Below are 27,456 nucleotides of genomic sequence, written 5' to 3'. Positions count from 1 at the left end.
TGTTAAATTGGCTCTCAGAAGTCACGCACGCCGACACCACCACGCAGAGGCAGCTTATGTACAATCTATATTATCTCTATATTTTTTATTTGTCATCATATTTGCTCATTTCTGCAGAGTATAACGTCACAAAGACCAAAATAGAGAGAGCGGCTTGTCGCTGAGCTCACATCAGTTAAACACGATAGGTACAAAACTAGGTGGCTCTGTCTTATTTATCATACAATTTTTTTTTTTCAGTCGTTTATATACAAAGAACTACTCTACCTGGAAAAATAATAAACAAACCCCATGGGTATGTTACATGGTAAACAAAAAGGAAGGACAGAGAGGGGAAGCAGGTGAGGGGAGCAGCTCCAAGGGCCTACTCCTGGAGCCGACGGGTTCGTTAGGGCCTGGGGCCACTGCGAGCAGACCTGCAAGGCCATGAGGTGCCGTGGCCTCAGTCTCAAGCTCTGGGTCTTCAAAATTAGGTATTTGTTCCTCCGAGCCGGCGAGGCTTCAGAGCCAATCCTCCTTCTGACACCTGCCTGTTGCAAGGGAGCGCAGGAAGCTCAGAGATGATCTCGTGTAGTGTTAAAAAATATATATATGAAATGCTAACGCAGGGCAGCTGGCTGTTGTTTGGGCGCTAGCTCTTCACCGGGCTTCTCCGAAGGCAGCTAGTGCAAGAGGGTTATGCTTTAAACCACTACAGAGAGGAAGCTTTGAGAATATCCAGATCCTATGCACGGCATACATATGCAGCATCCATTTTAAAACAAAGTTCAGAAAACGTATCCCCAAGCCCAGATCATCTTCAAGCTCAAGAGGGCCATTTCAGAGATTTCAGATCTCAGCCACCCCATGCAACAGACACCGGGGCCACTCGCCGGTTAGGTGACACCAGGGTGTCACCAAGACCTGCAAATACAGGGACAGGGGGAAGGGATCACGTCCCACACCCCGCTTTTCTAAAAGAAGTTTAAAACAAATACCCCAAACTAAAGGACTATTCATCAAAGCCGCAGGAGACGGAAGGAAAGCCTATCCAATCTTCAGTCCTGCTGTCCAGGTAGCTTATGGGATGAGGAAAAAGAAAGCATCTGCACGTCTATTCAGCAGTGAGATTTAGGAAAAGCAGCAGCTAGCTGCGTGGCGTTGCTGGATGCGAGCACGCAGCCCTGAGAAGGGTGCTGAGGAACAGAGGAGCCCCGTGCTCAAGGTTGCTTGTGAGAAAGTGAACGAGCGAGTGCACAGATCGTGACACGCAAGAGGAAAAGCAAACTCCAGGCAGTGAGACCCCGCTTCTAGCAGAGCAACAAGGGGCAGTCTGGAAACGTGAAGGTGTTCTTATGGCAAGGCAGGCGTCAAGCGGGAGAAGAACAGAGAAACTAGAGGCAAGGAAAAAGCAGAAACTTGCTGCAGCCTCTCCATTTCAGGGGCAGGGGCATCTGATCTATGGCACTCGAGTGTGCTCCCCCCGCTCCCCAATTTTAAGCAGTTCCTGGTCCCTGGACAGATGCACAGAGGGATTATTTTTATTTTGGCTCCACTGAAAATCTAGGGGGCAATTCAAAACTTGACAAATGTAAAGGGAAGCTTCTTTTCTCACCCCATGGATGCCGGCTCCACCTTGGAGAGCACCGCAGTTGCTGCAGGGCCCGTGAAGCGTGGAGCAGCAGCTGCTGCCTGGGAAGCAGAGGGACACCTTCAAGCAGGCTGCGTCAGGTTTCAAGCCTGCTCTGGCTTGGCCCGGAATGGTTATGGAGCTGAAAAGCAAAGGAGTGTGCAACATCCCTTTCTGGATACTCCAGTCTAAGGGCAAAGCTTGAGCATCTCGCAGGGGGGACCTGCAAGATGACTGACCGGGACCTGCTCTGACAGCTGGCTGGTGCAATCCACGTCTTTAAGAGGGGCAGGGAACAAGAGGAAAGAACAGCTTAGTGTTTACAAAAGTTCCTTTCCCCCCCAGAAGGATGAAAGGGCCAGAGCTGTGCAAACTTCCACCACCTATCACGGCCAGTCCTCGGTTTTGTGAGCAGGAGACAGATGCTCCAGGGAGGCATCTTGCCACAGGAATGCAGGGGAGATGTGAACCTGGTGATTAGCAAAGCCTGCCCTTGTGAGACAATAATTCCACCCCTGCTGAGCTTCAACAGGGAGCAGAGAGGATGCAGAGAGGGTGGAACAGGAAGAAAGTCCCGTCCTTTTCCCTTTTGCTCGCTTACGTACAGGACTGCACAACCAGTGCTGAAGAGGGGTGGGAGAAGCTGTTCCTGACCAAATATCCGAGGCAATGGCTAACAGAAAGACCATTCTCCAGTCTGGTCCTTGGGAACGCTCATCACTGCATCCTAATCCCATTTCCCAAAGATCGCAGAGACGTTAGTACCAGGGAGCTGGGAGAGCAAGCTGTGCCTACACCAACCATTCGGGAGGAGGAATACGAAGCGGTCAGGTTGTCCAGCTGAAAAGAAAAACATTTTTGGCCACAACTCCAGACTCTGGCCAGTCATGTGCCACACCAAGCTGGGCAAGTGGGGGAGGCCAGAGCCCCCGACCCTGTAGCTTTGCTTCGATTAATTCCAGTCAATTGCTGCTGGAAGGAACAGGCTCAAGAACAGAGTCTTGGCCAATCCCCTAACTCCACACCACTCATCGCATCCGTACCCACAAAACCTAACGGGAATTGCCCACTTCTGCAACCTGTACTCTCTAGGAAGTGATATGACTCGCACGTTTATGCTTCAATAAATTAAAAAAAAATAATAAAAACCAACAAAAGAGGAAAAATGATGGCCTGCACTGGCCGTTTCCCCTCCTAGAACTCATCATCAGAGCTCAGCAAGAGGGTCTTCTCGTTGTCACGGGCACCCGAGCAGCTGTGGGAGCGCGAGATGACGTGACCGCCGTTGCGCCAGGGGGGGCCATGCTCCAGCGTCGACTGCTGGGTGTACTGCTGGTAGGCTGGGGAGAAGTTGTGGATCGCGTCCTGGACGATGTCGTGAGGGTTCATGGTCTCCTTGAGGCTGCTGGAGATGCTCTTCATGGGAGCGCAACGACCTGTTGGGGCAAGATGGGGAGGGACACGTGAAGGACGCTGCTGCCTTCCCCCACGCCCTTCGGCATGAAGGTAAGGACAGGGAGCATGCACTCCTAGATCCTGCAGAGCTTTATTTACAGACTTCCTTAAGCAGCTGCTGAGGAAATGCCACACAAACGGTGTCAAGTTTTTACCAGTAGCGCTCCTCCTGAAGTCCTAAAGAGAATCCACCTCAGCACCAAATGGAGGCCGTGCCACGAGAATGGGACTTTACCCCCACAACAACCCCCACTGTGCACTACCTGTGCTGGCTCAGGTGTGCAGCAAAGACAGTCAAGTGGGGAGGTGCTTCTGTAAAGGTGGTTTTTTTTTTTCCAGCATGGGCCTCTGGCTCTGCTCAGTCCCGAGGACAAGCTCCCCAAACGACCAAGGCATGCCGATTAGCTTCGTGAAAGTGAAGGGAGGCTGCGGTGAGAGAGACCAGACCGGCCCCGTGCAGTTCTCTGGGGAGAGATGTTTCACACAGGCCCAACACGAACGCTCCAGCGCGGGGTTATGCCACTGCCCGAGGGGCTGTTCTACAATTTATGATCCAGACAACCCTAGAGCAGCTGTGTGAGGCAGTCAGGTTACAGAGCCACACGAAGGGGGGACAAGGGAGAGAAGAGGCAGTAGGCAGGCTGGGAGCCAGGACAGAAGGGCATCCCAGCTAAATCCGACTGAGACGAACACACACAGCATGCTGCACCTACCGTATGGCCCGTACGATGGAACGGCTGCATCGGGGACGAGTGGCCAAAGCAAAGGAGAGAGAAAAAGAGGAGGGGAGAGAGACAGAGAGAAAGAGAGAGAGGAAATAACAAGAACTGAACAAGACCCACCACCAAGTCACCCCCAAAGTACTGGGCAGCAGTTTACCCCTTCAACACACACAGATCTCACCTCCCCCAGCTGTGGCCACCATCCTGCCAAAACCTCTGGGGCTGGCTGGGATGGAGGGATTACCTACACGAACACAGCCCAGGGGTGCTGCCTTCCCACGGCTCGGCACAGAACCCCGCAACAGGAAGGAACCCCTTTATTTGGAAAACGAGAAGCCCCAGTTCCTAGAGAACTTACACCTCCCTCTTCCCCAGAATAAGATTTCTAGCAGCTCCACCTTCAAAGTCATTACAGGAAGATCCTCCTCCTCCAAGCCAAACATATTGCCAAAGCACGGCCTCATCCTCCCAAGCTGGAGTCAAAACAGAGCCTGTTTCAGGCCCTGTCCCTCCTGCCTTCAGCTTGTTGCACAATCTGGAGCAATGGAGTTCCCCTTTGGGGAGACAGGAAGAAGGACAAACCCACTCTACCGAAAGGATGCAACTTCTTGCAGCCCTGAGGTCTGCAACAAGCTATCGTGGGTGGCACACTAGGGAAGCGAAAAGGGAACAATGCAATTCAGGCAAGGTTTCTGCCCTGCAGAGCTGTTGCACAACGAAATCTGCTCAGACGCCACGGAGGAGGGGACATGATTCCAAGCGTTCAGGTTGGGAGTCATATCAGAGTGCTGGCTGCTGGAGGGACCCATCTCCACCCAGTCTCGCCACCCAACAGACACGCCATACACACCGGCACATTTCCTACCTTGCGCATCAAGTCTCTTGTCCGCGTACACCTTGTAGGTGAAGGCATGGCGCAGGGCGATGGCCGCGAAAAACATCTCCACGCAGATGATGAAGTCCTGATATCCAGCAGCGACCGTGCCTTCACCCACAGACACGTTGGCGGAGTGGATTTTGGGGATGGCACCACACTTCTCCAAGATGGCCAACAGCATCCCTAAATGAAGCAACAACCTCATGTAAACGTGTGAAAACCAGGATTACACACCAACAGGGGCAAATGGAAATAGCTGTCTATGCTCTAGGAATGCAAATCCATTTAACACGGGAACCACAACCAGAGCAAGCTGGATGCTCCCTAGCTCACCTGTACAACAACAAAAAAAGGAGGAATAAATGAAACAGATGTGTTTAAGCAAAGAATGTTCAAACATTGATCCTCTTCTATCCTCAGCTGAACTATTCTTGGGAACTAGCTGCTACAGGCCTTCAGCCCTAAAGGATATAAAGCAGTCAGATATTTCCACGGGTGATCTCAGCACCTCCACTAACTAAAGCTAAAAAAAAGAGGTAACTGGGCTTTTCTCTTGAAGCATAAACTGTTTATGACACACAACTGTAAGAAAGATATTTTTCCCTGTCCATAACCAGGTGGCTGGCTGAAGAATTCCAGAGAAGGCAGAAAGCGTGTGACCAGATGGCTCGAGATGAAAAAGTAGACGGCTTATTAGTCTGTCTGTATGCGGGGAGGATGGGCCATACTCCAACAGCCTAAATTCCACCTAAGTTCCTACTCAATTAGTCTTTGAAGTGCAACGCGGTAAACTTAAGTAGGGCACCGAACAGGGAAATGCTCAGAGCCAATTAGTAAGAGGCACTAAGCTGAGGTGGAATTTAGGCTTTCTGAATGCGCGTCTACGTCACGACGTGTGTGTTCTGAACGCCCTTCACGAACACCAGTGCTTGGTGGTGTTCCTGTGGCATTCAGCTAGCTGGCTGCTTCACAGGCATCACAGACAAGCCATTACAATTTTGATTACACAGCATTAAAAAAGTAATAATTTAAACGTGTCGCTTTAATCAATAAAATGGCAGCACGCAGACAAAACCTTGGCAGCTTGTGCTTTACGATTGCTTCAGGAATGCAAAGGACCCTTCAGCCAAACAGCTGATTTTGCCAGAGAGATGTGTGTGCACGTGCACATGGAGGAACAGCGAGGATTCCGGAGCACAGAAAGAAACAGGAAAACGAGCAAACCAGCTCTCCCTGAGAAAAGCAACAAAAGACCGTAAAACAAATCCAATAATAGTACTAATAAATAAATAACAGAAAGACATGCTGGCTATTAATCATCTGTTCCATGAATTCTAGTGTCTGAGCCCCTACACAGAGCTCCCTGTGGCTACAAGCGAAGGGGAAAGCAGCTCACCTTGCCAGAAGGACAGGAAGATGACAGACTTCACCATGAAGAACTTGAGGACTGGGCTATAGGGACTGAGCAGCTCACGTGTGGCAAAGTAGAAAAGGAAGAGGGCATAGAGTGCCAGGCTGACAGAGATGTTGTAGATGATCGTCACGTAGAGGTAGCCACTGGTTACACTGAAGAGAGAAAATATGTGAACACCTGAAAAGCTCAGTATGATCCATTCCCCTTGCCCTTTCCCCTTCTCCCCCAGACAAGGGCAGAAAAAAACTGAAGCCAACAGGTTTACCCCCTTTCTCATGTACATATTCAGCCCACGAGCATCCCAGTCTTTTCCCATGGCCCAGCACCCCCAGAGGCTGCAAGCGCAGCAGGGAAGGGGAAAGCGAGGCCTAGAGGCTAGACAAACTTACTCAAAGTCACCATCCTGGTACTTGCCGAAGGCCTGAAGGATGACGGTGCTGATGGCCATGAGGGGCTTCACCACACAGAACTGCAGGGTAGCCTGCGGGAACGAGAGAGGAGGAGTGAGAAGGCAGTGGGTGCAAGAGGCCGAGGTCGCAAACAAACACCCAGTGCACATGTCAGTGTCCACCGTGACTTGCCGTGCAAGCACCCAGCAGGAGACAGAGGAGATTCGGAGGAAGTACGTGCGCATTTATGCCCAGTAACTGCATGAAAACAATCCCGTGCTGTGCTACGGTACAAGCACAGCGTATGTAGGGTGAAGCACACAACACAAAGGAATACTGGGGGAGGGAAGCACACCCCAAGCTGGAGTTGCCATAAAGCTAGGTAAGAAGGCCTCCTTGGTTAAAGAGATGAAACCCAGCTCTCTGAGGAGGAACTGTGACAGCTGCCACCACGTTAAGGCATTTTGTATACACTGTCTGGTCAAAGAGAAGGTACAGCCGTTCTGTTGTCACCCACGCGCCTTTTCTGAATCTCCCCAAAGACTCTGCAGCACTTGGGACCAGCTCTGTCCAGTCTGGCAGTAGGCACTACAGGTATACGTCATGGCTCCTATCAGGATTCCTCTCTCAAAGCCACCCCACGCTTCATTTTTTTTCTGCGAACAGGGAAAGCCGAATGCCAAGGCCCTAAAAGAGCAGCAGACTGTGTCCCTAAAAACATCACCATGTCTCCCCAAAGAAGACTGCAAGAGCCGGGGCAGGTGCTGACCTGCACACGTGGGGAGGGCTGTGTTCGGAAAGAAAGCAAAACCGAAGAGGAATAATTGCTTTGGATACGATGCAATTTGTTAGTGGTCATAAGACTTCAAGGAGATTAAAAACCCCAGCACATGCCAGTTCGTGAGTCACTGTAAAGATGTGAACTGGAAAAGGTCAAGCTAATTGGTAAACAACTCCATCCCCTGAGCTTCCCCTCCTTCCAATCTCGGGATGTTTTAACCATTTCTCCACAATCCAAACCACCGCCTTCTATTTTTAGTCGCTTCCCCAGAAGATGCTACAGCATACGGGAAGCACATGGATGGTGTGTGACCCATGAGGGTCACCAGACACGGACCCAGAAAGAACCTCGATGGAGACAACTCGAAGGAAATGAGCTGTCCAGATTTTACAGCGCAGCCACCGGCACGCCACCCGGCTGCTGCAGGACCTCGGGCAACGCGTGCAGACTGAGTGACCCTCGGCAGCAACCTGCCTGAGAACAACTTGAGGCTGGTGGCAAGGATGGAAAGGAGAGGTCAGAACATGCAGACTTTCCCAGGATGAAAGGGGCTGGAAAAGCAGAAAACACGGGCAGGTGGTGGCGGGAAGCAGTGGGAGTGCTAGGGAGCAGGGATAAGATGGGCAGGGGGCTCCTTTCAGCACGTTCTTCTTCCTGAGCATCACGATGGTGGGATACTGCACCAGTCAGCACTGACACCTGCTCTGCTGCCCTTTCACACCAACCTACCCAGAAATTTGCCTCGGAAGGTCCCACTCGCCCGTCCTGGAAGTCTACAAGTACCAGAAAGCGAGTGTTGGTGTCAAAGACTTCTCACCAAGGCAACACACCAGCTCGAGCCAAGGAGGAGGGAAGTACTCAACACACCCCTTTGCAAGACGTCTCCCTCGCAGCCTCCACAGCAGAGTTAGTTGTTTGCAAAGGGCTGGCCTGGTGAGAAGAACTGCTGCCAGACAGCAGCAAAGCAAAAGCAAAAGCAAAATGTCCACCTAAGCCAGAGTTACCAAATGAGCTCGAGATTTGCAGAAGCCAGCAAAATCCCCCCGAAAAGTGCTTCTAGTTCTCATTGTTGTGAAGAAAAAAACAAAAAACTTCCCAAACACAACCACATGCAACCCATGATGTAGAGATACTTGCCAGAGGCTGCGAGACATGAGAAATAAGAGGTCTAAGGGAAATTCTCTCTTCAGCACTCATTCACCTCGATGGGTGTTAGGTCTGCTCGTGACACATTTAGAAGGTAAACGTTAAAATTAGGAGAAAAAGAATAGGTAATGCATGGAATCAACTATGGGAGCACAAATGAACCCCAAGAGAAAGAGAATAGACAACACACGGGGAGCAGTTTAGGAATAAAGTTTCAGGGAAGAAAACAGGAAAGCCACGAGGGCAGAATACAGGACAGAGACAAACAGAGTGGAGAAAAAGATGTGTTATTTTGAGAAAGGCCAACCACGCTGCAGAGATTACCACTGGATATTACTAAGAGGCCGCTTTGTACTTTTGATGTTCCTGCATGTTGCTAAACCACAGAAGATGGGGCATGATGTGGAAGAGAAGCCAGGGCAGAGATCTAGCCCCAGTGACTGGAATTACAGCGACCTGAACCCTTTCAAAGAACCAGACTGGCCTCACGCTGTCTCCGGAGAAGCCTCATGCGTTCATTTCAGTCCGTGAGCAAAGCCTTGAAACCCACCTGCTGTTTCATGGCAGCCAGAGGTGACTGACCTGAACTCCAGAGATGAGCAGACGAAGGCTGTATCGAGGTTTAGATCTCTCATTCCCTCCCCATCAACATACCCAACCCCGCACAGACAGACACACACACACACACGGTGAGCAATACCCGTTTCCTCCTACAAAGCATTGTGTCACGCTTAACCTCCACCCCCTCCTCAACTCTAACCACAATGGCAGCGATGGGAATTCAGGAGGCTGTTACACAACTGTTGGGTGTCTGCAACACAGCCCAGCCATCCATTTCTTAAAGTCATGACCTCTGCAATGTCAAAGGGAAGAAAAATTCTGAGTACGCTTCCCAGGGCTAATGTCAGGTCCCAGGGCTAATGGGGTTGAGCAGAAAATATTAACGTCATTAAAAAAAAAAAAAGAAAAAGAAAAAAAACACACACACACACAACCAAAACAAGAAAAGCCTCTGAGCAGTCTGCAGGCCTCCCTCAAAACGATATTATAAACCCAGTAAAAGGAATGCACATCTCAGAAGTTCAGCAGCAGAAGGCAACATTGCCACCCCTGCCACAGACTTCATTTGGTTCTGGAGAACGGCACAGCTGCTTCAGCCCATACCTGTTTGCAGAACCTCAGGAATCCAATTGAATAGGTCTTTCCCCACAGGCAGCAAGTCCCATACACACAGCTGGACCTGAAAGAACCACCACAAGATGACAGGGATCAGAAGCAAGATTTGGGCTAGAGCACAAGATTCCTGCCCTCTTTGCCTACCTCTGCAGCAGTCACAGAACTGGTGCTTTCTCCAGTCGTGACCACAGTCACAGCCATAGCCTCTTTCAGAGACATGTTTAAAACACCCTAACTCCACGCTCCAAATTATTTTATTTTTTTTTAAACTGAGTAGCATGGGGAGAAAACCAGCCCTGAAGGAGCATGCACAACCAACTGCAGACAGGGAAGATTCAAAGGAGAAGAATGGAAGAAAAGAAACAAAGGAGTAGGCAGGTGTTCAGAAGAGCTGTGAATCAATCCAACTTGCCCAGGAGACCACGATCAGCCTGATCTGTCTCGGAGCAGGATATTGGTAAATCACCACGAGCCATCCTGCCCAGTCCCAGCAGACGTTTGCCACCTGACACACTTTTTAGAGACAGGACAGGGATAGAGGCACGGCAGATGGGCATGGAAGGATGAGAGCATCATGCTGTACGCAGGACAAATACTCACTCAATTGGTTTCCCTCTGATCTCAGACATGATGGAGCTCTCCCCTCCCAAGTACTCATAGCAGAGGCTGAGAAAGTTGTATATTACAAAGGCTGCAACGACATCAATCAGAGCAAAATGACAACCAACTTCAAAACAGGTGCAAGGACTGAGAGAGCAGGCAACAACCCAAACATTAGCAGGGACTGCTTATGCAGCATCTTTCCTTTCAAAGCTCTCCAGATTGTTTTCACTGTATTTATCTTCCTACCTCAGCATTTACAAGACTATCTGAGCTGGAGTTTGGCCAAGGTCCCAGGCCAGTTCCACAGCTCATGCCAAAAGGGTCACAGGACCATTTAAAACCGTGGTCAGCCTCTGTTTTACTTGGCATCTGTAAGGCGCCATTCTTTACGGAGTTCCTGTGCATTATTCCACGACATTACATGGCTACTAAATCATATGGAAAATTTATTTCTGATCCATCAACCACATCTTATCTCCTGACTTCACCCTTTGAAGTGATGAGCACAGTCTCCCCCTCTCTCTGAGGTGACTGGATTGTAGGCAGAAGAGTTGGAGAAAAAGTATTTTTTACCGATCAGTGAAACTCTGTTTTCATGCCTGGTGGAGACTTTTGAACAAACAGGCTCTGTGCTTCATTTCCTCTGAAAGATCAAATCTCTTGCGTACTGAACAGCTCTCTTGTCGGGCCACCTCTTTTCTGCCTTCCCCAGCAGCTTGGTGCAGATAAGGAAGAGCCTTCTCGGACTGACCGCTAATACTCTGCCCCACTCCAGTTCTCTTCAAGGCTCAGCTGTGCTGATACACATAAAAGAGGTGAAGACACTGTGGGGAGGGCTCTCACCGTAATTATAGACGTTTCCTTTTCATGGGACGTGACCTGTCTGCCACTCTCTCAACTTGTCGTCGCTGTTGGATCCTGATGTGCAGTTCTGAGATTTTTTAGGGCGAGGACTTTACTCCAAAATTTGCCACATACAAACATGGGGCAAAATGACAGATCAGGTAACCTCTCTTTCAACTTTATTTTCTATGATACACCATCCCTGGACATTCCCTGGAACGCCACTACCCAGATCCTAGTTTTGGCCCCTGACGCTGACACAATACAAAAAGAAACTAACTTGGGATGGAAACAGAAGTGTCAAGGAACTTTGGAATGAGACCAAAAGCCTAACAATGCTGAAAACCTGACCTCCCCAAGTAGCCACTTATTAGACCTGAGGTCTGTTTTCCCACATGGATGAACTTCTACAGGCAGAGGCAGGCACCGACTCTAATTTGTTCTACAAGCATCCCAACTATGCCCTAGAAAACAGGTACTCAACGCTCCCCAAAATGCTCAGTCTCAAAACATCGCATTAATGGCTTCTAGATGTGCCTAGCTGGCAGGAACGCCAGAGCACATAAAAGCTTGGGGTATACCTGCTTCTCCTTATGTAACTGGGAAATTGTTATTCCATCTGTAACCTTTGTTGCTGACCAGAGCTCAGTATGTTCACACCGCGCTGATTTTGTGAAAGCCTTACTTAGGAAAGAAAACACCAAACATGGAAAATGTATTTAAATAACCGTGGTAACCTCTTCTGCCTGCAATTTGTCAGCAACTTAGGTGACAGCTCCCAGCATCCACAGGAAGAAAAGCCGAGCTTTTCTTATTATCCTCCAGTGACCCCTGCCCTCTGATGTGGTCATTACAATAGCAGCTGCCCATTCCACAGTCACTAGGAAAGAGATGACAACAGAGGAAGTAAACAAAAAAAAACAAACAGAGGTGAGAGGGAAGTATCTGTCCCTCCATCCCCGAAATAAACTAGTGCTGATTATCGAAGCCAACTGCACCAGCAGAACAACTGTTCTCCCAGTCCTGATCTGTATTCTCCAAATGTGCTCATGACATCAACATAACCAAAAAAAAAAAAATCTACTTGTGTCAGTGTTGCTGCTTTTGCACAAACCTGGTTGCTGGAGTCACACGATAGAGCAACACCAAAACACGTTCTTCCTAATACACACCATGAAACGCAGCCCACAAGTGGCCCAAGACAGCTTTCATAATTTATTAGTAGGGTCTTCTCCCCAGCGTTTTCTATCAGAGCCACCCCACCTCGATTCCCAAACTAAAACCTTCCTAAAAACCAAAAAATAAAAACGAACAGCAAAGGAGGAAAGACAACAAGAACGCAGTTTCAAAGCAACCTCCAGAAAAAGCAACGGAGAGAACCTGCTGATTGAAGGTGCTTTCACCTCCACCTGCAGTCCTGTCGCACAGCACAACACGCCGAGGAAGCCGGTGAGCTCCGGAAGCGTGGGCTGCCTCCTGAGCAGAGGCTCTGATGTTTGCAAACTCCTTGCGCAAGGCAGGGGGACAGTGGCAGCTGCTAGGAGAGGAGTTTCGCAGAGCAGCAGACTTCCTGCTAGACCTACACACGCACGCGGGGCTGGGAAGGACGGGAAAAAAAAAATAAACGGGCCCAAACAAAGATGCCTTCTGAATCATGTGCGCACGTTTGCCATCTGCTGCTGCACCTCGGAGCATTGTCACGGACGTGAAGGAGGGCCTGCAGGTCCTCTGAGCTGATTAACGCGTCCACAGGGGCGGGGGCACCTCTCTGCAACGCAGACCTCACTAAAACAACCGCACGAACGAGTTACTGATTTAATGCAGGCACGGTGATAAACGGCCAGAGCGCGTTCTCTCCTGCGGGTGGGCAGAAAGCTCTTGTCTGGGTGAGATCAGAAGGGAAGATACGATCGTGTCTATTGGGGTGTAACTCACATAAAACCTAGTGGTATCACCTGCAGCCGATGACCGAAACTGAATCAGTGCCCCTCCTGAACATGGCACCCTCCCTCCTGCAGGACTCCAGAGCAGGACTTTGCCCCTCACCGACACTAACGCGTGGCACTAGCAAACAGGACGAAGCAAGCACCTGGCTGCTAAGTCAGTGACGTTCTAAGAGCCAGGTGCTAACCGATACCTTGCTTTACACGCCCACATTCTTGCCTTCATACCTTCCTGAAGCAAAGGACGAAAGAAAATGATGAATTTTGTCCCTGCAGAACGCAGGAGGGAAGGCTCGGTGCATTTTGTCATGCTTAGAGCCCAGGAAGGGGTCATTTTTCAGTCACTGGGTGGTCACGGTCAACCAGACAAGCACCACCATAAAACTGTGTCTCAGCTGATGACAGAGATGCTCTCTTCATGTTCCCAACCAGAAGCAAAAATTCCCTGATGGCAGAGACTTTCCACCTCCCCCCGCTTTGCGCCTGACCCCTGCTTACCTTCATAGCAGTCCCGCACTGTGCCGAAGTAAACGTAGTACTGGTCGTTGGTGAAGAACAGGAGGCTGAGCCAGGAGTCAAAGGCGTAGATGGGCACGATGAAGAGGATCCGAACAATGTAGCGCTGCTCATTCGGGCAGCTATAGCAGCGAAGATGCATGTAGATCTGAGGGGACGGAGAGGGGAAAACAGGGTCAGCTGCATGCTGAGTGGAGAGGAGAAAGCGGATCTGAAGAGTCTCAACTGGAGCGGGGAACGCTAACTTGGTAAATCAACTCTTGATTGTCTCTGGCAACCTCCAGGTGATAAGCATCAGAAAATCACTGTTATCTTAGGGCATCCACAGAGCATCCCTTAGTTTGCAGAGAGAGGGGAAGGGGAGGAAAGGGAAATGAAGGCATTTATAATCTAGTTTCTCACAGGGAGTTAATGTGCTGATACTATCATCACCTTCCCCTTATTTTTTTGTTCACTCTTTTTTCCTATTACCATCCCCATATGCCTGCTATCCTAATTAGGCAGCTAAGATTCACAACACTGCAGGCTCCTTTCTCTCGGCGGCGTAGGAGCACGCTTTTAGGCGCACGCTCACCGTAAACACACTCACTCTCCAGGCAGTTGTGGATGCTTTTGAGTCTCTCACCTTAAACAACCCGAGAGTGCTTTCCAGTGCTTTTCAGTGCCAAGAGCTGGTACGCCCCAGCCCACCTGCTCCAGAAGTGCCACCCTGCACGTCTGCGACAGCGTGGCCACGAAGCCTCAGCCACCAAGGGAGCACCGCGCTCGGGCACTGGGCTGTGCTCAAAGGAGCCGCTTGCTTCGTCCCGCTGTCCACGCACCCACTCCCTCTGCTCAGGGTTTGACGGCCATCATTAAACCCCACACCTAAGCCGCGTTTTTCACAGAATATCCACCTCGTGGAAAAGTTATTTACTGCAAGCATACCCTGGAGATGAGCAGCGCCGCTGTAATGGGCTAATAGCAGAGCGGGAGCCCCGGCTGGACTCGCAGGTACGCTCCATCGGCCACGCAGGCAGGGGAGGACACGTTCTCCAGAAGCCAGACCTTCCCACAGCAACCCTCATCAAGCTGCTGCCCTAGCTGCTGGAATTAAAAGCACCTCCTTTATTACATAGGCGCCTCATGACTGACTGTGTGAAGTGGCACAAGCGCTTGTTTGAAGCTTCACCCTGCGTTTGGGGGGGGCGGGTGCTGCGTAGATTCCCTAGGCTCTAATAAAGCACAGGCTGATGCTCTCACCTCCCCCTCGTGAGGGAGAGGGGGTTATCTTCTCTTCATCTCTCTCGGCCTCTTGGCCAGGTTTGGTCAAAGTCAACTGAAGGGCTCAAAACACTCCTCTTTCCTCCTCCTGGCCCGCGAGGAGCTCACAAAAGCCTCATTTCCTGGCAAGAACAGGTTGAAAATAACCTAACAAACCTTAGTGGTATTTTTCCCCTGCGACGATCCCAGTGAAACACCTCACCCAGCACAGGGACAGCTGACGCCGGGGTTCGGATGACTCCGAGCTTTGCCCTTGGGATGTCACAAGAGCCCTGCAATCCACGTGCCTACGAGAGCACTTTAGGCAGGAACTACTGCCTCCCAACAGGACAACAGCGTGTTTTAATCAACAGTGTCTCCCCAGCACTGTCCTCCCTTGGTTTCTTCAGGGAAGCGCATTAATGCCTAACTATACAATGCTATACTGCAGAGGAAAGACTTCTCCCCACCCTCAGTCGGTGATCAATCCGTGCTCTGAAGCAGGAGGATCCATGGCACTTGTAATTGTTACCCAAGCTGGTGAAACTGCAGGTGTTGCTCTTATTCATCAGTGACTAATCCGTTTTTGAACTTCACTATCCCCCGTCCTCCATCAACAGGCTGTAGTTTTCTAGGTCCTACTCATCGCTCTGGCATCTATTGACCAACAGGTACGAAGCACAGGTTGATAAATAACAGGGTTATTTGCGTTTCCCCACCGTGTTGTTCAGTTCACATGACAACCGCACGAGAGAGCGGTACAGAACAGGATGCAGCGGTTGACTCGTTCTGGCTCCCAGGGCACCTACCCCAGAAAGAGGGGAGGGGAGAAAAATTAAAATAAAGTGTTTCCTGCTACTCCTTTCCGCAGCAGAGCTCAGCCCGTGGAATCCGCTGGCACAGGAGATCAAAGGAGGTATGTCAACCAGCAGATGACCACGATCACTTAGCTAGCAGCTGACACGGTAGCAAAATGGCTAGGTACAGCTACAGGACCTGGGAAAGGATGGATGGCTTGGGATAATGCACCTTTCTGCTAACGCTCCACGGAGGGCCAAATGTTTTATACCTGCTAGCTGTAACGAGTTTGCTCAGTCAGACTACAGAACCTGGGCAGAAAAAGGTTCATACAAAAGCCGTCACCTTGATCAGCAGAGATAATATATTAGATCCCCAAAGAAAAGGTCCTCATACCACCCCCGAGTCTGCAAACCCCCATCAGACATAAGTATCCAACAGAGATCTGCCAGGGTATCACGGGTATTCCTCCACGTGGGGAAAGGCAGAGGAGCAGAAGTGTGAGTGACAGGGTTTTTACCTGGTGGCAGGTGATGAGCAAAGCTGTCCACACGAAGAAACCTGAGATGGCCTGAGCAGCGGTGGTCATGAGGAAAATGGGCTGCTCCACGGCTGTGGGGCTGCCGTCTTCTGGCATCCAGGAGAAGTTGGGGGCCACGGCTGGAGTGGTGGCAGCTGACCCCAGCCGGGGGGCTGCAGTGACATCAGTCATCGCTATCATGGTGCCTTGCGGTGCCAGGCTCCGCCTGGGATTGCTGAAGAACCGCCCAAGAGCCGAGACCTGCCAAGGAAGAGAAAGAAAAAGCAACAGCACTCAGTGGAAAGGACCCGGGAGGATCACAGCAGCGGGACTTTGCATCGGCAGGCTGCTCAGGAGCCTCACGAACAGGACCTGGAGGAGTCTGTCCCCGCTGCCCCCTGCGATCACACCATACTCAGGAACCTCTGCACCACTCCCAGCACAGCCTTCCCGTTGCCAACACCCTCCTGCAATAAAAGCATTGAAGAACGAGATGAAAACTGCATTCAGCTGAGGTCAGAGGGAAGCGTCTAAATCGCTTGCACTGGAAGATGTCCAGCACACCTAAGTTAACAACTCTGCCTTCCACAAAAGCACTGGCTAGCCTGCTACGTCCTGAAAAGCCAGAGCCCTAGTCTTACGGTTTCATCCAGACGAGAGCAGAAGCAGCAGCAGCAAGCAATGAAGACAAGCACCATAAAGGCTCGTTGCGTTGCAAGGAGGTAAGAAAAGCACCCCTGTTCCCCCCACGAGCGATCCCTACCTCTCCCGCTGCCATTTTGACAACAACACTCAGCCCGAAGCGCCTGCATTGGAAGGATGTGTGCTGAAAGCTCGCCGCGCTACAAAGAGGAGCATCAAAGCGAGGCTTTTATCAAACACCATATGGCACGGTGCACTTAGTCAGCCTATCGCTACCTCTCCTAACTCGCATCATTTTCTATGTGATGCAAATTTAACCCGATTGGTGTCTCTAAGCCAGCTGACCCAGGACAACACACCCAGAACACAAGTATACGCAAGGTTTCCAAGCAGCGTTACCCTTGGCCATTTCCCGGATGAAAAGCTGGTTTCATTCGATGGAGAGAATTCTTAAAGGTCCAAGATCTAAAGCAGCTCTTATTTTCAGTTCGGCCGTAAGGAGGCTCTAACGTGACCTCTGGGTTGGAAGAAGATAATCCACTTAAACCAAGATCACAAGCAGCCAGCCGTTGCCTCTGCGAACTACACGCGCTGCTCCTGATGCTGCCGTAGCGAAGACGTCGTTATCAAGGGAAACAAAGCCAAAGGCCTGGAGCAAAGAAATGGCTTCCACGCGCACACTACGGTGTGCAAACAGCCTCTCCAACACCCCCCCCCAAACCACACGCTTGCAGGAGTGACACGCAGCCCTCCGATGTCACCTACACCGCGTTCCACCTCCTTTCTGCTTTCTGCCAAGGGGGAACAAGAACACAAAACCCAGGAAATATCTGGGTTTGTTCAAGCAGGTATTCACTTACTACAGAGGGAGCAGCACAACTCTATGGTTTAATTCATAAAATAATTGTCAAACTTGGCTTTTCTTAGCTCTTTCCAGCCATTCTTTTCTTCCAAAACATTCCTGCTCTAAGTTACAGCTTTCCACAACTGCACATACCAAAGGGTAATTCCTTTCCAGTCCTAATCAGCGCAGGAAACATAACTGATAAGTCAGGAGTTTCAAAGCATACACACACACAATCCATGCTAAATCTAAAAGTCTGGAGAGACAAAGGCAGCCTGGAGATGTCGGAAGGCAGCAAGGCTTTTTGTGCTTTGGGAAAAAGAGGATTTCTGCCCGAGTGGCTTCTGAAGCAACCCCGCAAACCACGCACCCCCCGCGCTGACAGCGCGTCCACGGGGCTCACAAAGGGCACGGCTAAAACGAAATGGGAGCAGATGCACCTGCGGTTAACCTAGCTCTAAATAAAGTCCAGCCAGCTGCGATCCTGCAGATCCCAGCGCACTTTGAGAGCTGCGTGAGAGAGGAAGCTGCTAAGCCCTCCCTAAAGTTCACGGGGGAGCGGGTCACGACTTGCAGACCAGCAGCGGCAGGGGGGACAGGACCCGGGGCTCCGCTCCCCAGCTGCTCAAACCTCGCCGACAAAAACCTCGCGCAGAGCCAAGCGCAGCACCGACCGTGCCCGCAGAACTGAAGAACCGACAGGGAATTCCTCTGCTTCTCCGCACCTCTCTCTTTTGTAAGACGCCGAAGCAGCAAAAAGCGATCAACAGGCCTGTTGACACAAGGGTTAAGCATTCAGAAGCCAGGACATTTACGAGTTCAAGTCGTATATATAACCTTAATACTGCCCCCTTGTGATTATAGATCAACTGCCTTTAATTAAATGATTATGCATCATTCTTTGCTTAATCCCTTTTGATTCGCACAGTCATGGCAACTCAGAACTCTTTCCACCCCTGGGTTCTGAAACAAAACGTGCAAACTTTCTTAATGGGGGCTCTACTTCTCCCTCTGTACCCCAAACCCCAATCCGCCCCATCCATGAGCATCCCCTGTTCCTCAGGGTTGCCTGAGGACAACTTTTATCACCGGATACTTCTTACTGGTTGTAAAACCATCAGCTTGCACTTCATTCTCCTTCCCAGTCAAACACGCAGGAACACTGCACTCCCGAACCTGCAAAATTAACACACCCCTTCCAAATTATCCCTCCTAATCTCCTGAAGTCCCGTACACCACTACTGCAGCGACGGGAGTATAAGCAGTGCTCCGAGCCTTTATGAAATAAATACGACGGCGTGCAAGAAGCTGGAGCTGTAAGAGCAATTCTGGATTTGAGAAACGGATGACAGCACCGATGACTGGAGCCTTAATCAGGTGAGTGGGCTTCAGCTTATTCACTGCCACCACCACAGACTCTGCTGCCTCCTCTTTTGCCTTTGGCAGACAAGAGCATCGTGAGGGCAGGCTACAGCAATCGTCTGAACATCTTGTTTCTGAGCTGCCTCGTTCCCCCCGTGCAACGGGACGCGAGCCCAGCACATCGCTAGAGCAGGCTTCCAGAAAAGGTGGTGCCTGGGAGCAAACACGCTGCCCAGACAAGCTCCAGACCGAGCACCCCGGCGCAGGCAGCTCCCCTCGTACCTGGCTCAGCAAACGTGTTTTGATATTTGTTTCCACGCTCGGGACACCTCATGGCCTGCAGCTGGTCCTAACCAATTCGCGAGCTGGACATCCACCTCCTAACACAACCGCCCCGCTTCCTCACGGGCCCAGGGAAAAGGTCCAACCCCCGCAAAGCCCTCACATTCTCCTCGATTTTCTCCCTTCTCCCCTTTGCTACCACAGCTTTGCAGCACCCCGACGCTGGCCCGACCGCCGGCTGTGATCTCTTTCCCGCGTGCTCCTCCCATCTGGCCGCATTTTGTTTGTTGTTTCTTCGAGCTCCGAGGGACAACCGTCGCTTTGTTCTCTGCCTGCGCAGTCCCCAGCACCGTGAGGTACCGATCCGTATGGCGAAGTAGGGGCATTGAGAAACCTACGTGACCCACGCAGCACAAAAGCAACTAATCTAACGCGGAATAAATCTTGTAGAGCTCCTTGCTCTTCTGTCATATCCCGTTTTCTCTGTCCATCTCTTTCACCTCCACGTCACTGCTTCCAATTCGAGGGAGAGGAAAGTTCCTTGCCCACTTACTCTCCCTCTCTGGAGTGCCTGCCTAAATGTATCAAAGGAAAACATTTCAACACTTCTCAGTTTCACTCCGAAGCTTTCCTGCCTCCAACTTACCACCTTGCTCCCCCCGGAGGTAACCTGCAACACAGCATGTCGTAGGCAGGCCCAGGAGAGCGTACAACCAGGCAAAGCACCGAGCTGTGGAACCACATCCCGAAAGTACACTGGGCAAACCCACAGGGCTCCCAGACGTGGGCCTGGGTGGCTGCAGGAGGGCTGTGGGGATCTCGGATCAGCCGCTGAAATTCCTGTGTGGGCCAAGGGCCGCAGCTGCCAAGGCCAAGGTGAAGGCTGCGGTGATGTCCCCGTCCTGTTATCGCTCCTACCTCGGTGCCGTCGCAATTCCACACCTTACAGCGAGGCAGGACGTGGCACTGCCAGGGCATTAGCTTCAACACCAACCCGGTACCAGCTTAAAATTACCTAACAGACCTTCCGAAAGCACTTTAGGAGTATTAGGCTCTGCTCTCCGTGCAAGGAGGAGAAAGAAAAGGAAAAGCAGGGGCTATTTGTATCACGATGACTGTCCCGACAGCATCCAAGAGATGCAAAAGGCTGCAGCTGAGATCCCCGGGGCTCCAGCTCTGCTGCAGGCTCGCCAGGGCACCTCCAGACGGCCCGCAACCGGGGGAGAACAGCAGCGCAGGCATTCTCCATCAGGAACAGATTGCCAGCCCGGTGTCTTTTGGAAACACAGGCCTTCTGTCTCTAGCATGAACATGGCAGCTCCTTCCACTGCAAATAAACTCGGAACAGTAAACAGAAGGGATCTGGCACAAGCGAAAACGAAAAGCTTCATTTTTGGCCTGCGTCAACGCACGGAAAATGTTACCAGCGAGGAGGAGCTATTCCTACATAAAGATAAACAAACATAAACACGTCAAGCCCACTTCTGACGCGACAAAAGCGGTGCGAGAGGAGGGAGGGAGCACTCAAACTCAGTCCCCTGCTCCTGAGGGTGCTTCTGAAGGTGCAGACGCGAACGCAGGCAGCGGGGAGCAGGCTGCCTGCTCTGGGCGAGACCCTCGCCCGTGTCGGGAGGGAGAGAACAGTGAATGACACCGCTCCGGAGCCGCTCTCTGCCATCTGCAAACGCAATCTGCACTTTTAAAACAGATCATCGCCTCCGAGGCCGAAAGTATTTCGTTTCTAAACTGCTGAGAGAGCAAAGAACGATGCACAAAGCCATCCCGGGAAAGAGCCTTAACAGCTAAGCCTCCTTCTGCCGCACAAGGGACGATCGGGGAAAACAAACATGACCTGGCTGCACGGCTCTCCCGGAAAGCCACAAGGCAAGGGGTTGCTCCTCTTTAAGACCGACTCTGTACTTACCACAGTGTCAAGTAGCCATCATGCTTAACTTGTTTTTGGTTAAGATACCATAAAACCATCTTCTGCCCCCTTACCTTATTTCTCCAAGAACTTCCCCACGACATTATCCTTACTCCAGACCCCAAAAGACCAACGTGGAAGTGCCATGCAGTGGGTGACCAAAAGCCTGAATTTTCTGCCTTTATTAAGACACAAGTAAGAGCTTTACGTTAGTGAAAGCACGAGCTTTGTGGTTTTCAGAATGTCCCCTAAACTTTTAGTAAGGAGTACAAGAACACACGCCAAAATGGCTCAGAGTTTCTTTTAGACTATTTTAATTGTAAGAATGCCGAGAATTGCCAACTGGGATCAGCTCCTTCCATCGTGCCAGGTGTATATTGCAAACCCATAACTGCTTTAAGTTCTTTTCAGCCCCCAAAGGCATGGCATAACCAGCCGATGTGGCAAAAGGTGTGAAAAGGAGGAGGGAGAGCGTCAGGACAAAATAATGCCACAGAGCGAGAGAGCCACTGGTGCAGATCAGATCAGTGATAACAATAAAAGCAAATCAAAAGCTTTTAAATTGATTACTACTTAAATCGCCTTCGCTCTCTGGGGCGGCATCTCCTTTAGTTAGCTACAAGATACAGAAAGGCCCCAGCAGTGTGTTTGGAAGCTCTCCAAGAGCACCCCCGAGACAATCCGTGAGCTAGGTACGTGACCCGGCACGCGGTTCCTACCAGGGCAACGCATTCATATTCTACTATTCACGCTAGGGGAAGCCTTCTTAACCTGAAGCCACCACAAATTACCTCCCCACCCGCGCCACAAGCACGTATTTCCAAGCACACGCGAGCACCGCCACGCTCTGCTAGGAGAGGACGGCAGAAGGCGGCGGGTGGCGGAGCCAGGCGGGCTCCTGCACCCGCAGGTAAAGGCTCAGCACCCTCTGCCCTATTCTACAGGCGATCCAACGCCTGCAGCCACATAAAAACATGCCGCACACACAGATGATTTAACTTCCCATGCCACCTCCTTTCTCGCTTTAAGGAAATCAAACCCGGAGAGCGCCACGGCAATCCTGCGCGCGGCCCCCACCCGTTTTGCGACCCCACCCCGACAGCGAGCTGCTTCCCCTCCCCAGCACCCATTTGCGAACTCACAACCAACAGCAAAACCCTTTTACCCTGCGCTGTGCACTCTTCTTTCCAGAGTTTTTTGCTGCTCTATTAATTCCTGTTGTCTCGCTCTACCCGCACGGCCCTCCTCCCCCCATCCTCCTCCTCCTCTTTTTTACTTTTTTTTTTTGTGTGTGTGTGGTTTTGGCGGACTGACCCACATTGTAATGGGTCAACATCCAGGCCCTTTTTTGGAAGGACGACAGGAAAAGGCGAGGGAGGGGGAGGAGAGGAGGAGAAGGGATGCTCCCCTGCCTTCCGAGCTCTCCTTTGAGACTAGGATCAGACAGGCCTGGGCCAGGCGCTGCGCCCCTTTCCCATATACCCCGCGGCCCCGCTCCACGTGAACCAGCGCAGCCCTTTGCCCCCCGGACAGAAACACAGAAAGACTACAAAGACTTTCTGCAACCGCCAGAGGCAGCTGATTAAAAGGATGTGTCGTAAACACTCGCGTCCGGCGTGACGCAGGAAGTGCGCGTGTCATTTTCCAAAAATCTCAAGAACAAAGTCAAATCAGAACTTCTTCCACCACCGCTCGCCTTCACCCTTCCCCACGTGGAAGCGCTGCGACAGAGACCGCAAGCTCTGGAGCTGCCACGGGGCAGGCAGTTACCGTGAGAGGCATCCGAAGTCAAACCGCAGCACGACTGAGAGCCACCGGACTTGCGGCTGTCACCCGTGAGGTTACCCAACGCGCTGCACTGGTTCGGGGTTTATACTGCAGCGTGCTTGCCCCGCACAGAAGGCACCGTGCAAACTCTCAGGTCCGTAGTTAGATGTAGCAGGCCGACGGGCCAGGAGAAGGCAGGGATCTCACCGCGAGCCCAGCGATGCGTACGAGGGCGGTGGCGCGGCCGAATTCCTCAGCAGCGGCTCCGACGCGGATACACAGCAGCGACGAGCAGCTGCCGAAGGAAAAGCGGGGTGTCCCAGCACAGCACCCAAAGCCGCTCGCCGTGCAGCCGTTCTGCTACCAGTGAAACAACTGACCCGGTGTTCCTTCGTTTGCCTTTAGACTCTCAGTTTTGCTGGTCAAGGAACGAACCCGGACACGGTTCCTTTACGCAGGCGTTACCTCTGGACGCTCGTAGGCAGAAAGCGATCCCCGGGGGAGGGAACCATTCCCAGCCACGATGCAAGCAGAGACACCTCGCCAGCCTCCTCTCCTGAAGGCTACTTACAGCACGCGAGCGGCCAGGAGCGGCTCGTCCTCTCCCGACTCAGCGCCGAAGCTGACCGCAGAGGTCCGCAGAGAAGCCGGCGGGTGCCAACAGGTACTAAACACAGCTCAGAGCGACTCTGAAATCGCCTCTCCGTACAGAACGAGGCACAGCAAGCATCCGCCTGAGAGGGTACGCGCTTGAAAAAAAAAAAAAAAAACAGACAAAACTTCAGCCCAGTTTTTCCCGACGCGGTAACGTTATTTTACCCGGTTGGGTGAAGCTGCCTAAATGGGAATTTATGTGAATAACTTCTGGTTTGAAACTCTGGGCCGCTCACATCGCTGCTGCTTGGGCTGCTCCCGCGCTGGAGATGACCAGGCAACGGCGGGCTCCCAAACTATCAGCTCGGCAGCCTCAACGCCCTGTTTTACAGCCTTGGGAGGGAACAACGGGCAGGCGAGGTCGGCTTTCAAGGCATTACTTCATCTCATCTGCTTCTCAAAGCTCCGCTGCCGCGCTAGATAACACGTCGCAGACGTTTTCTTCACTGAGCTACAGAGACCTTTTTTTTCAGCTTTTTGCCACAGACGGTAGCAGGAGGCAGAGGCACAACATACCCAGGCAGGGAGCTGAGACCGTGACACCACCTCGTTACGCTCTCGGTCACAACGTCCTCAAACAGCTGATCCTTTCAGATCATCAGACTCCCAGGCACTGCGACCCTAAGAGAATAACGGCAGCGTTTCCATCAGGGACTCGAGGGCGAGAAGACAAATATCTGGGTACTCTACGGGTTAAATGACACTCAGTGCTGCAGGTAGAGCACGTGAGGTATTTCCTTCTACAAGTTTCCTGTAAATTGGGCCCCCCCGGGGGGCTGTAAAGACCTGGTCACACCCAGGTGCGGCACCGCTCCTGGGCAGCCTGCCCACGCGCTGCGTTTTGCCCGGACACAGTTTGTTCTGTTCCCAGACATTTCGCTTATACCATCACGGACAAAAACTCCTCGGAGGCTGAGCTGATTTTTAAAGATTAGAGACAACGTGGCTGCAAGCATCACGCCATTCCCCCGCCTCTTCCTAGAGGAGGAAGGCTCTCAGGGGAGGCTCTGGAGGGTGGCCGTAGCTCGCTGGCAGAACTTCACCTCCGAAACCTTCCCAGGGGATCGCTGCTCTGAAAACACACAGTTAGTTCCTCCCAAATTAGTCCATAACGAAAAAAAAAGCCACCAAAGGTTCCAAAGGGTGTTTCCGGTGCAAGCACTATCGTATTTTACAGTACTTTAGCTGAGTTTTTTAAACCATCTTATCGGTTTCAAACCGCTTTCAGAGTCCTGAGCATTCTGGCAAGGCATGATGTCTTGGCAGGGAGCTGCTCTTCCACCGCACACCCCGAAGAGTTGGGGAAGAAGCGAGAACAGCACACACACACCCCACTTCAAGCGAAAAGACGGGCAAGTCAGCACACAAAACCCAACCGCCGTGCCATTCTCTACAACACCTCGATTTTCCAGGGACTCCGCGACTGCGATCGATCACAAGCTCTGGAAAAGAACAAGCCTCCGTCCCCAGCCCTGGCCGCTCGCCCTTCGGAATCAACAAATCCGATTTGCAGCTTCTTGTTTTACCCCAACTTTCAATACTGCGTCCGATGCAACGCTGGGCTCCGCAAGCGGCTAGGACCGAAGAATAAAGGGCTGCCAAACAATTCGCTGCTCCTCCGGGCACTGCTGCAAGAGCTCAAGGATGCCCTTTGCGCTGCTGGAAACTGAAAGAGGCAAGAGCTCATCTCCATCGCTGCAAACATAAGCCAATTAAACACGGACCCAAAACGGGAGGGGAGGAGGGATGAAGGGTAAGATCCATCACAGAGAAATTAACAGGTTGTTGTCTTAAGTCAGAACGTGGTTAGAAGCCTTAGAAAATTCAACAGCAGAACTGGACAGAGAAGGGAACTGACATCTTGAGAAAAGAGCGTTTTAAAAGTTATTTTATTGTAAGTTGGAAAAAAACCACACCCTTCCTTTATTCCGTAAGAACAGAAATCTTAATCTGTCAACTGCAAATCCCAAAAGCTCATCTCCCAGCCTCCTACCCGTTAACAGGCAAGCGAGCTGACAGAGAACAAGGTGGATTCCTAGTTAGAGTCTGTCAAATCTTCAGAAACAAGCCAGCTCAGAACGCTGTCGTTATGCCAAACCACCTAAAATCTGATTTCTGAGCAGCCTCTGCATGCCTAAGAACCTTCCCCTTCTAGCTGCCACGTGTCCTACGGCAGCTGAATAACAAAAAGTACAAAGGATGCCCCAGCGACTGGAAGGCACTCCGCCCCCTGCACCCCATTTCCGAAACACAACCTGCTCTGCAAAATCTGAACCGATTTTAGAGACCGGGGAACTGCTCAGGGACACTGACTGCAGCAGCAAAGCCGTCCCCATCCTTTCGCAGCAAGACACGGCTTCTGCTCCCGGTGTAGACAGCCACCTGCTGCATACACACCGCTTAGGTTTAGGGTACGTCTGTAACAACAAAGGTATTAAGGACTTAAACACCGCTCTGCTAGACCAGAGCGGACACGCATCCCATTTTCCTTCGGGGCTTTTTGCACCCATTTGACAACGGTGCAAAAAGCCCTGAAGTAGGTCACTGTGGAATGCCTTCACATTACTAAAACCTCTCCTCTGAGCCCTGTTGCTTAGTATTTAGCCAGCATCCCAAAAGCGCGAGGTTGTTTTTCCCCAAACTACTGCACACGTGAGAAACCTTTAGGACGACAAATCTGAAACTTTTAGGACGACAGACCCGAAACCTTTAGGATGACATACCTGGAACTTTTAGAACGACAAACCTGAAACCTTGAGGATGACAAACCATAAACTTTTAGGACGACAGACCCAAAACGTTTAGGGCAACAGACCCGAAACCTTTAGGACGACAGACCTGAAACCTTTAGGGTGACAAATACGAAGCTTTTAGGACGACAGACCTGAAGCCTTGAGGATGACAAACCTTAAACTTTTAGGACGACAGACCTGAAACGTTTAGGATAACAAATCTGAAACCTTGAGGACGACAGACCCGAAAGGCTGAGGATGACAGACCTTAAACTTTTAGGACGACAAACCTGAAACCTGAACCCCTTGAGGACCACAGACCCTAAACCTTTAGGGTGACAGACCCGACCGCCGCCACCGTTTACAAGGACACCTCTGCCCCCCCTCAGGCCGACGGCCGCAGCACGACACCCAAGGAGCGCACCAGAAGCAGCCAACTCTTTGTTAGCGGGACGCGTGCTTCAGCACAGCCCCCCCGCCCGCTGCCTGTCCCTCAGGGGCAGGACAGGGACACCCTAACCCCCCCCCCGTCCCCCCATATCCCCCCCCATATCCCCCCGGCCCGACACGGCGCCGCTCCCCCCCCTTACCTGCGGCCGGGGCCCGGCCCGGCCCGACCCGCTGAGGGGGGGGGGGGGGGGCGGGGGGGTTCACGAGCCCATGGCGACGCCGGGCCCTCCCCGGCCCGGCCCGGCCCGGCTGTGCCGCGCATGCGCCGGCCTGCAAGGGGAGGGGAGGAGGGAGCGGGGCGGTGACGTAACCGCGTAGGGCTTAAAGGGGCGGCGAGGGAGAAAAATGAATAAATAAATAAATTAATAAAGAAAGAAATAAAAATTTAAATAAATAATAAGGAAACGGGGGGAAAAAAGAAGCTGACCCCACCTTCCCGAGGTGCTAGCGCACGCCAAAGTGGCGGGCAGCACCTCAGAGGTTGCCCTCATCCCCCCCCTTCTTCCATTTCCTCACAGACTCATTTTCAGGTTTTGGGGGAATAAAGCCAAAAAACGCAAATCCCAAATCCCGTGGCCAAGCTATTCCTGCGTGGAGCTTGCACAGACCCCATCCTGCCCTCCCCAGGGCCATACATGGGCCGTGAGGGGCTCAGGGCCATGAGGCAAGATCCCGCACGGCCTCTGGCTCAGCGCCCCGCATTCATCCCACAGCTCCAGGGATCATAAAAATAAGCTCCGGCTTATTTTTAGGTGCTTTTTTTTT

General features: G+C 51.7%; 1 protein-coding gene across 4 annotated transcripts; it reads right to left on the bottom strand.

The window, feature by feature from the left end:
- Positions 1–59: 59 nt before the first annotated feature.
- On the bottom strand, positions 60–26,958 carry TMEM184B (transmembrane protein 184B). 4 transcript variants are annotated; one of them, XM_040544822.1, is made up of 10 exons: positions 26,832–26,958; positions 16,035–16,295; positions 13,457–13,622; positions 10,170–10,260; positions 9,558–9,633; positions 6,467–6,558; positions 6,060–6,229; positions 4,652–4,846; positions 3,778–3,801; positions 60–3,045 (listed from the first exon to the last, which is right to left on the bottom strand). In XM_040544822.1, exons 2-10 carry the CDS (start codon positions 16,233–16,235, stop codon positions 2,804–2,806), a joined length of 1,257 nt encoding a protein of 418 aa, XP_040400756.1. In that variant the 5' UTR covers positions 16,236–16,295; positions 26,832–26,958; the 3' UTR covers positions 60–2,803. The 4 variants fall into 4 exon arrangements, with proteins under 4 accessions (XP_040400756.1, XP_040400757.1, XP_040400759.1 ...); XM_040544823.1 differs by lacking the exon at positions 26,832–26,958 and adding an exon at positions 16,407–16,427; XM_040544825.1 differs by lacking the exon at positions 3,778–3,801.
- Positions 26,959–27,456: the final 498 nt, after the last annotated feature.

The sequence above is a fragment of the Cygnus olor genome, chromosome 1 (genome assembly GCF_009769625.2).
Source record: "Cygnus olor isolate bCygOlo1 chromosome 1, bCygOlo1.pri.v2, whole genome shotgun sequence".
In the NCBI taxonomy this organism is placed as follows: Eukaryota; Metazoa; Chordata; class Aves; order Anseriformes; family Anatidae; genus Cygnus; species Cygnus olor.
Note: the sequence above shows the minus strand (reverse complement) of the source record. Positions and strands in the feature narration are given on the sequence as shown.

Bases quoted from the DNA above. Each gene is read 5' to 3' on its own strand.
- TMEM184B (XM_040544822.1), bottom strand. From the start codon at position 16,235: ATGATAGCGATGACTGATGTCACTGCAGCCCCCCGGCTGGGGTCAGCT. The intron at 13,623-16,034 runs GTAAAAACCCTG...CCGTCCCCTCAG, and splicing joins TGCTCATCACCTGCCACCAG to ATCTACATGCATCTTCGCTG. The intron at 3,046-3,777 runs GTAGGTGCAGCA...TTGCCCCAACAG, and splicing joins TCCATCGTACGGGCCATACG to GTCGTTGCGCTCCCATGAAG.